The following is a 10,109-nucleotide window of genomic DNA, read 5'->3' as shown; positions in this document are numbered from 1 at the left end:
AATATGTATCGTCTGAAGTGCGGCTACAAAAAGGTCGCTCAGCTTGACAGCTACTTCCGAAAAACAAACTTGAATAAAGGTCAAAAGCTCATTTCTCATGTATACTATGTGGAGCAGAGTATTGACCACGATGGAGCCCGGCTAAGTGGCAAGTGCACATCGCAAGTGAGCGACCACATCGTGTACGACGTGTATGTCGAGGTAAGTCTGTCATTTTGTTATATGCTCGAACTACCGATAAATGACTCGCAATGATTAGGGGCACTCGATCCATCTCTGCTGGCGAATACGAGGCAGATGCTTTAGTTGCTGGTTGGAAAATTCACTGACGCTTGCGAGGTTGGCTGAATTAAAGCACTGCGAAACCCGGCTTACTGCCGCATAATTTTTTTTTCGGTTCTCACGTCTGCCTACGAGTTTTGTGGGCTAATCTGCATTACAGGCGTTAAACCTGCGACGTGAACGCGTAGTTAACTGCGAGTGATACCCAGCCACGGGTGTCGTACGTGCGACGCAAGCGCGGAAATGTACAGTGCCGTTAGTTTTATCCACAAGGAAGCCGTTAAGCAAAAACAAAACTCAATCTGTGTGCGTGAGTGCGTGCAGTGTGAAGAATCGGGCTCGATTATAACCGAAAGATTTTTCACGGAAAGCCAATGCGTGATAGGACGGCCGATCAGATGGTGATAGAAAGTGATGTAAGATAATGAGACAGTGAATGCGGTAACAGAGCAATTGCGAACAGTAATGCAGCGAAACATGCATGACGAGATGGAGACGTGGCTCTAGCAAAAAGCAATGTCTTGGCGCATCCAACTATAAGCCAGGCCACCCAAAATCTGACGCTGCCTTACATTTACAATTAGTTTGATGGTCTAGCATGTCTGGCTGGTTTGAGAAATACCCAGACAATTTCTTTCTCTCATAGTTGGCGTGGTCAAGCCAGGAGAGGCGGAACCGCCTCGTTCAAGGAGGGAGATGCACATGCAAAGCTGGCATCACAGCTCATTGCAAGAATGCAGCTGCTATGTGCCTCTATGTAAACAGCTACGAGGAGGAATCATGCACCAGAGAGCCCCAGAAAGGGGGAAAGCCGAGTGACAAACCAAAGAGGTGCTTAGAACAAGTTGTTTCGGACCTCTTCTCCTGTGAGTAGAATTCGCTGCTTTATTAGATGCTTCAACACTGCAGCCCGAAAATATGCTTTCTGGCCAACTATAGTTAAGCTGATCTTTTTTATTTCTGTGCATTCAACATGCCGCCCTTCATAGCTGCTGCTTCCATTTGTTAAGTATGTCATTAACTTGTTTAGTTTTTTTTTCATCCTTCTTAACAGGCCAGGGCCCGGATTACGGAACTCTCTCCGACCGCTCTACAATTGAGAGCGCTCTAAAATGCCCGCTCCTATTGGTCGCCAGCGCCATATTGAAAAGCTGCGTCACGGGCAAGAAAAAACGCATGACGTTGAACACTTAATTATGCCCACGGTTTTAGACTGTTTTTTGCGACCGCGAAGAGTCGGTCTACAGTTTTAGAGGCAAAATGGCGGCGGCGTCTGCTGTTTATTGGTGGCGGAGGCGGCAACGTCGGCGCCAGCAACGACGAAGGACGGTGTACGAGGACGCGTATGACTTGCCGGACGAGCTGTTCCGTCGGTTATTTCGACTCGATAAGGAGAAAGTGGAGTGGTTATGCGGCGAACTTGCGGACGAACTGCGAGGCGTACGGACGAGCACTTTGTCGGTGCGGCGGCAGGTGCTGTGCGCTCTCCGTTTTTTTGCCTCCGGGGGCTTTCAAGTGTGCGTCGGCAACGAGCAGACCGTCGGCCTCGCACAACCGACGGTGAGCAAGTGCGTGCAGCGTGTTGCTGAGGCAATCTGCAAAGTCGGCGCACAGGAGGGATGGGTGCGCTTCCCGGCGCACCCCGAGGAAAAAGTGGCAGCGAAGGCGACCTTCCTTCCCCGCGGCACCATCCCTGCGTCGTCGGCTGCGTCGAAGGCACGCTTATTGCCATAAAAGCGCCGCGGGGAGACCAAGCAAACCGGGCAGCATTCTGGAGCCGCAAAGGATACTACGCGATGAACACCATGATCGTGAGTAGACTGGTTTTCTGACCGCATGGGTTCGAAAGCCGCGACCTCGACAGTGGAAGTTCACGTCCAAGATTGTCTGCCTGTGTTTCTCGCAGATCTGCGACGCAGGCATGAAGATCCTTGCGGTCGACCCTCGCTGCCCGGGGTCTTGTCACGATGCCTTTTCTTGGCGCTACTCACGGCTGCGTCGGAAGGTGGAGCACGGGCTGCTGGAGGATGGAGAGTTTCTTCTGGGTAAGCAGCCTATTAATCATCGAGCCACTTCGACAGCACGACAGCACAGCTCTGCTCTCTGCTTTTGCAGATTTTCTGCACGCCGCATCCTGCGCTACCTCGCAACGAAAACCCGTTCGCCGTGTCCCAGACAAGGTAGATGTATACTGGTAGCGAAGGCTCCATAGACGCCCATTGGTCCAAAAAATGGCGGCTCATGGGCACTCCAGCGCCCCCCGGATTTTGGGGGGCAAACTACGCAAACGTGACGTAGAATTACGTCACGCATACGTATGCTTTTGGCGCGAATTATAAAGCGGTCTTTCTGTAGAAACCGCGTTTTCGAGCCCGTATCTCTCGAAGGTTGCTGCCTTTCAGCGCGCCCCAACCTTTGCCAGTCAAATGTGCTCGAGTTCCTGCTAGTTATGACCTTGTTAATGTGCAATTGGGAACGCAATGAAAGTGACTGGTAAAGGAGGGGCAGCATAGAAAGGCAGCAACACTTCCAGACACTGGCAAAGCATGCATGATTCGTAGTGCAAATACTGGTGCTAGTACTTTTGAGAGCTTTTGAGTACAGCAAGGTATGATGCAAGGTATGATGCACAAAGCACTGGCTCAAGTGCACAGTTCGCAATAGAGTGTACGGCAAGTATGCTTTTCATAGTTTCATATTCATTGTTTATTGCAGCAACCAAACAAATACAGTCACAAAGCACACCCTTGGCACACAAACAAAAAATACATGTCACAGGCAGCACAAGCAGTATTGTTTAAGTTGGCTAATCATCTCAATAGTCACACTGCAGAAGGAAAAAGCCCTGAAGTGCCAAGAACGTTGTCAGTTAGGAAATTGAAAAGTATAGAAAACAATGCTACGACAGCTTCAATTGAAGCAAACATAACATGACATAAGTAGGCGCATCAACACAGACCATAGAGCACACTGGGATTATTCTTCACATTTAATTTCTTCAGCTGAAAGAATATAGCAGGTGCGTTTACATCTGCAAGGCAAATGTTAAAGCCAGCTTTAGCACCCTCAAACGTGCTCAACGTAGGAGCAAATACCATACATTGAAAAAGACATGAAGCCAAGTACGCACGAACGGGTTACAGCTATGAAACACGAGCGAACAGCCCGGCGAAACCATATCGAAGCTATCGCGCATACCTAGAGCAGACGACACACCTGTGAAAGTCCAGCGGGAATCGGTGTAGCGTGACACCAATGGTACTATCCACGCTGTCGCAGTGTACCGCCTTGGTGTACCACGGAGCATCGTTTCTTCACATGCCGCAAGCTCATCTTGAAATGAAGCGCTAAGCGCTTCAAAAGAAGAGCGCGAAGCGTGCAAAGACGAAAAAAGACTTCGCACTGGCCGCACGCCGAAGGAAACGACAAAACCGAGAAAACTGCCGCAGCGGTGCAGCGGGGTGCAAATCTTACCGAACGGTGACAAAGAAGCGACGTGCAAAGACGACGAAAACTTCGCAAAAGGAGCATTTTGAGACCGGCGAGCTAAATTTATACGCTTTACCAGGCGCACCATCGCAGACAGCTGGCGATAAGAAATCGCCACTGTGGCCGGGTTAGCCGGGTATCGAAACAGGGCCTGCAAAGACGCGCTGTAATGCACCGCACACTCATGAATAGGGGGCAGGTCAAGAGTGTTGCAAAAATACAAAATTTGCCAGGTTTTAATAAAATGACTTACCTCTTTCATAAAACAAGGTGCTAATATATTTTTTCTTTTCTATTGGCAGATTACATTCCAATTTTGTAGTTTTATCATTTATTTATATGAGTGTTTTGCCCCCCATCCTCTGGTTGTGCTGCAGTCGCGCTAAACCACTTTTCGGCCCAGCCTTCGCCACCACTATAAATCCGCCTTGTCCCAGACAGATAGCATTCTGGAAGCAAGATCATCGTTTGCAACGCCATACCTACGTCACGGAAATCTACAGGGGAAGAGGCTATCAGCGCTTCCGGGGCCATTCACGGCATAAAAAGGCATCCGCAACGAGCCCACCACGCAGTTCGGCGGCAGTGCGCTAACCACACCTGTCTAAGGAACGTTCTCTGCTCTCTGCTTTTGCAGGTGAGAATTCTAGTGTGCAACTGTTTCTACCTTATGTATTTTGTCTGTTATTGTGGTGCACTGCTGCCAAATACTGCCCTTGCTGCATGATGTGTTAGAATGGGGAAGGGGAACGTGAAAAACGCTGGAAAAGAGTGTGAAAAAGAAACCACAGATATGAAGGAGCTGCAAGAGTTGGTAACCGCATTTGAAAATTTTAAGCGTGATTTCAGGGCTGAAATGCGCGAGCTAAAAGACAGCGTTTCATTCTGCACTGATGTTTGCACCGAAGTAAAGAACACGGCCGATGAAATAAAGCAGCTCAGGCAAGAAATGCAAGAAATGTTCAGACAGAACCAGGAACTGAAGGCAGAAAACGAACGCTTAGCGCGCAAATGTGAAGACCTTGAGCAATATCAACGATTGAACAACCTAGAAATCAAAGGTGTTTCCTCCGGATTTTATCCCCTCACTGTGGTTCAAAAGATAGGTGACCATGTTGGTGAAAAAGTTGATACTGCCGATATCGATGCATGCCACTGGGTTCGTACGCAGAATTCAGATGTGCAAAACATCGTCGTGCGGTTTGTGCGCAGAAGCAAGCGAAATGACATTCTGAACAAATGCAGAAAAAAAAGAGTTGATACCACTGTGCTGGGTGATGAAACTGGAAAACCAATTTTTGTCAATGAACACCTAACTCAGGCAAACAAGGTACTGCTTTCTGCTGCAATCAAGAAAAAGAAGGAAAACGGTTGGAAGTTCGTTTGGACTGCAGGCGGAAAAATACTTGCCCGTAAAGAAGAACATGGGTCGGCTATTCAAATCGCTAGTCACGCGGACCTGGCCCTGATTACTGCATAAGAGTAGCAAGCGAAACACCAGCAAACACACCAGCACACCACAGGTTAAGCATGTATAGCTACTATAGCACCCAGGAATTCAATAACCAGCACAGCAACAGAGATAGTACTTTTTCCGCAATGCATGTGAACATTGGAAGTATTAAAAAAAAGAGTGACAATATAAATACGTTTCTCGAACCGTTCAAAATAAATTATGACATCCTGGCCTTTTCCGAGACATGGATTACAACTCCTGATGATGCACCACTTTTCTCTGGCTACATTCCTCGGCATGTATATCGCGAACACAAGAGAGGCGGAGGAATCTCTGTATATTTTAAGGAAACACTCACGTATGAAATATTACAAGATTTCTCATTTATATCACCAGATATTGAATGCCTAGGAGCACGAGTTGGGAAGTTTGTGATCTTAGTTGTGTATCGTCCTCCAATGGGGCACAAAAGAAACTTCTTGCAATTTCTTGACACGTTTTTTTCCTTCGTTGGTGCAAAACAATATTCCTGCGTTATTCTGGGAGATATAAACATAGACCTTTCTTCCAATGACTTGCACGCCAGCGAACTAAAGACTCTTCTTTCTACATACAATTCCGAAAACAGCATACGCATGCCAACAAGAATAACCACACAGAGTGCAACACTGTTAGACGTATGCGTAAAAAATTTAGAACCTCATGAATTTTATTCTGGAGTGCTCTCATCTGACTTGAGCGACCACTTGCCATTATTTTTTATTGCGGTATCCCAAAAGAAAGCCAGGAAAGACCCGGATGCGCTGCTTCATACGCGTCGAAAAATCACTGATGAAACTCTGCAGCGCTTTGCTCGTCTGATAGAAAGAGTTGACTGGAGTGAAATCTATAAACAAAAAGACGCTAACAAAGCCTTCGATATATTCTTCACCTTGTTACGTTCCTCGTATGATGTGGCATTTCCAGAAGAAAAAGTCATTTCTCGTAGAAACAAAAAATTCCGAAAACCATGGATGAATTCACTTCTTTACAGCCGCATAAAAACAAAGGACAAAATGTACCACGAATTTTTGCACAAAAGAGATCCAGGTTTATTTTTGAAATTTAAAAAGCACCGGAACGCACTACCATCCGATCTGAAGAAAGCTAAGGCAGAATACTTCCATAGTAAATTCGATAGCATAAGAGAAAATCCTAGAAAGGTGTGGGATGCAGTAAATACACTCACCGGAAGAACTAAAAAGTGTTTAAATATTACTGGAATCACCATTGATGGCAAGATTGTGCGCGGTGATGCTCTCGCCAATGCTATGAACACGCATTTTATTAAAGTAGGCTCGAATGCCTGTACAACAAAGAATTTCACTGATCAGTCAGTATCGACCATAGCACCGTTATGCGAGTCAATTTATATGCGCCCAACAACTCCTCACGAAGTAGAAATGTTAATAAACAAGCTTAAAAATAATGCTGCTGCTGGAATCGATGTCATCGGCCCGATTGAGTTGAAGTATATATCCGCAGTGATATCCGTTAGTTTGGCCTTTATTATAAATCTTACGTTGTCCACAGGAGTCTTTCCACAAAAGTTAAAGGTAGCAAGAGTCACCCCTATATATAAAGGCGCGGGCCCTGAAAACTTAGCAAATTACCGCCCTATATCCGTCCTGCCAACGCTTTCAAAAATTTTTGAAGGTGTCATTCATAACCGATTAGTGTCACTTTTTGATAAACATAACATTATTACAGAAAGTCAATATGGTTTTCGAAAAGGAAAATCAACGGAGCAGGCTTTGTTATACATTAAGGATAAAATAATTTCTAACATTGAGGATCGAAAATACACTGTAGGACTTTTTCTCGATATTAAAAAGGCGTTCGATTCTATACAATACAACATCTTACTACACAAATTATCTATGTACGGTGTACGTGGTGTTGCCCTGCAACTTCTATCTTCTTATCTTTATGATCGATATCAAATAGTACTCATTAATGGCTCAAGTTCATCACAGTTAAAACCAACTCAGGGTGTCCCACAGGGAGCAATATTAGGACCGTTGCTCTTCCTCGCGTATATTAATGATATTGTGAAAATACCTGAAACACCAGAGATCATTATCTATGCAGATGACACTAATATTTTTTTCACATCGCATGAGATAACAGCACTCCAAAAGTAAATATCTAGTGCACTTGTCCAGCTGGCTGAAGGAAAATATGCTAGAACTGAATTCAAAAAAGACAACATTTATCGTATTTCGCCCCGTTAACAAACCACTGCACAAAAGAATAACACTTAAGTTTGATGACCAATGTCTTTCCTTGGTAAAAGAACAAAAATTCCTTGGCGTATGGTTCCAGAAAGAATTGTCATGGACGCCACATGTGAATCATCTAACAAATGAACTAGCACGAACCGAAGGATGTTTATACAAAGTAGGGCACATAATTCCTCTATGGCTAAAACAATTGTTGTACAACTCCCTGTTCTATTCAAAACTAATATATGGGATGATGGTGTGGGGAACCACAACAAAGGGCAATTACAATAAGCTCATAATACTGCAGAAAAAGATATTACGTTGTTATGAAAATTATTATGGACGTTACCAGCTCCTACAAACTTCTCCTTTGTTCTTAAAATATAAAATGCTGAGGACTGATCAGCTATACTAATATAAACTACTTCAGTTCGTACAACTCCGGAAGCTGCACATTTGTGACAGGGAAGAAAACTCCACTTATCCTTTCCGACACAATAAAAGACGCATACCAAAAACTAGAACCAATTACGGTAAACAAACAGTTCCTTATCAAATGGCTTCGATTCTTAATAAACTTGAAGGTAACTTGAATTTCGCATCTAATATTAGCACATTCAAAAAGCACATTAAAGATGTCCTAATAATATCAGGTGTTTTGTACGGGGAGTGACGAGTACATATGACATGCATACTCAGGATGTATTCTTCTTTTCTACTATGGTTTTTCACTTTATTTTTGTAATAAGTGTCCTTCAATGTATTGTCTACTGAACAAAATCTCTGTATAGTATCCTTGCATTTTTTTTGTACTTATCATATTGTGTTAATCTTGTGGTTATAATAGCATAATTTACCCACATTTGTTTTAATTATGTGACTTACCTTCTTGTTATGCTCAAATTTGTATTGCACTTCCCTCGACTGCAGAGGGACAGAGGCCTCGTCAGGCGCCACAGCCTTTAGCCTCTGCCCCTGCAGCAGATGCTGTAACTGCTCTGCTGAAATAAATCTTTCTTTCTTTCTTTCAAAAAAAGCTACAGCAGTGGCTCATACCTAAATGAGGCGGGTTATAACATGGACGACATGCAACAGTATCATGTATCGTATTTTTGTGTATTTACTGTTACTGCTGGTGCAGAGGCACAAGAAACATTGTTATAAAGTGAATCGTATTTCAAGCGTAAAACACCAAGGCAGAAGAGGTGCGCACATCGTTATTGTCGTGTAGGATATCACAGTACATCATGAACTTAGAAGGCTGTGCTTACAGAGGTACCCCTTAGTCATGAATCTTCTGCATGCCTATGAATTCTGGTTCAGCATACTGGCTTTGAGCTGCTTGATATGAATCATTTATTACATAGGCAACAACACACTTCACTGCAAATTTTGGTCGTGCAGGAGACAGTGGATACCCACTGGAGCCGTGGCTGCTCACACCAGTGTCAGGGCATCCTGGTGCAAACACTGCAGAAGGGCAGTACAACGCAGCACACGCCTCAATGCGATGTGTTGGGGGACGCTGCATTGGTGTTCTCAAAAGCCGCTTCCGGTGCCTTCAAAGGTACCGGACACTCCACTACGAGCCGGAGCGGGCGATGGTCATCATTGCATTTTGTGCTGCATTGCACAACATCTGTCTTGAAGAAGCCCTGGCTGCAGACGAAGACGACACTACTGAAGACCCTGACAACAATGGACCACCTCTGCTTGCCGAGTACTTGGCGGGGACAGGATCCCGCATGACCTACCTGCGTGGTAGAGCCATGCGAGACCGTATCATTGGCCTCTTTGGCACAACCCGTCCGCACAGGCGAGCACACCTGCAGATGGTGCGGCGACAGCAGCACCACCGGCAGTAAGCCCTAGACCATCTGGCAGCTGTGGCTGCAATGACACGCCGTGCTGGCGTGGCGAGTTGTCGTAGCCACTCTTGCTACGGGCAGTGCCATTGCCCTCTGTTAGTGCGTGAGCCCCTGTGTGATATGATGGATGCCTTTGGCCACTGGTAGCCACATTCCAGCATTTGTAAATTACTTTTTCTTAGATGTGCTTGAAAGCCTCCAGTGGCAAGATATGAAGTGCGCACACCAACTGCTGCTCCACCGGCAGCGGTCACCAGTATGCCTTTCAGTGCATCAGCAAGCTTGCCGCACAGCTACTGCACTTTCTCCTTCTCAAGTCGAAATACACGCCGAAACATCTCATCCAACAAGTGAAATGCATCCTTGTACACCGTCTTTCGCCGTTGCTTACGTCGACGTGCCCATTTAGGCAAACAGTTGATTGTGGTCACTATGTGTTTGATGAATGTGCACGAGGAAAAAGTGTGGTGTGGAGACTGCTAGGCACCAGTAAAGCGTTGTTTTTTTTTGCACCACGTTTATTCATTGGTCAAAATAATTTTTTCGCCACAGCTGTTCATACTAGTTTCCCAACTGTAACACACAGCAGGGAAACAAAAGTATGCAGCATCAACAGTGATTTGCATATGCCTTGTAGAGTGCTGCGCAGAGATTGCACTAGAACAGTTGAATCTTACACTGTTGCCAAACGGGCGAGTTGGCTGTACATTTTTAAGGCGAACACTGCGAAAGACATAGCCGGAAAGCAGA

General features: G+C 45.4%; 1 protein-coding gene across 1 annotated transcript; it reads left to right on the top strand.

The window, feature by feature from the left end:
• Nucleotides 1-4,211: 4,211 nt before the first annotated feature.
• LOC144100711 (uncharacterized) lies at nucleotides 4,212-9,849 on the top strand. The gene is made up of 2 exons (XM_077633554.1): nucleotides 4,212-4,408; nucleotides 8,896-9,849. Exon 2 carries the CDS (start codon nucleotides 8,997-8,999, stop codon nucleotides 9,354-9,356), a length of 360 nt encoding a protein of 119 aa, XP_077489680.1. The 5' UTR covers nucleotides 4,212-4,408; nucleotides 8,896-8,996; the 3' UTR covers nucleotides 9,357-9,849.
• Nucleotides 9,850-10,109: the final 260 nt, after the last annotated feature.

This window comes from Amblyomma americanum, chromosome 8, assembly GCF_052857255.1.
Source record: "Amblyomma americanum isolate KBUSLIRL-KWMA chromosome 8, ASM5285725v1, whole genome shotgun sequence".
Classification (NCBI taxonomy): Eukaryota; Metazoa; Arthropoda; class Arachnida; order Ixodida; family Ixodidae; genus Amblyomma; species Amblyomma americanum.
The sequence above is the reverse complement of the archived record's forward strand: the minus strand, read 5'-3'. Positions and strand labels throughout refer to the sequence as shown.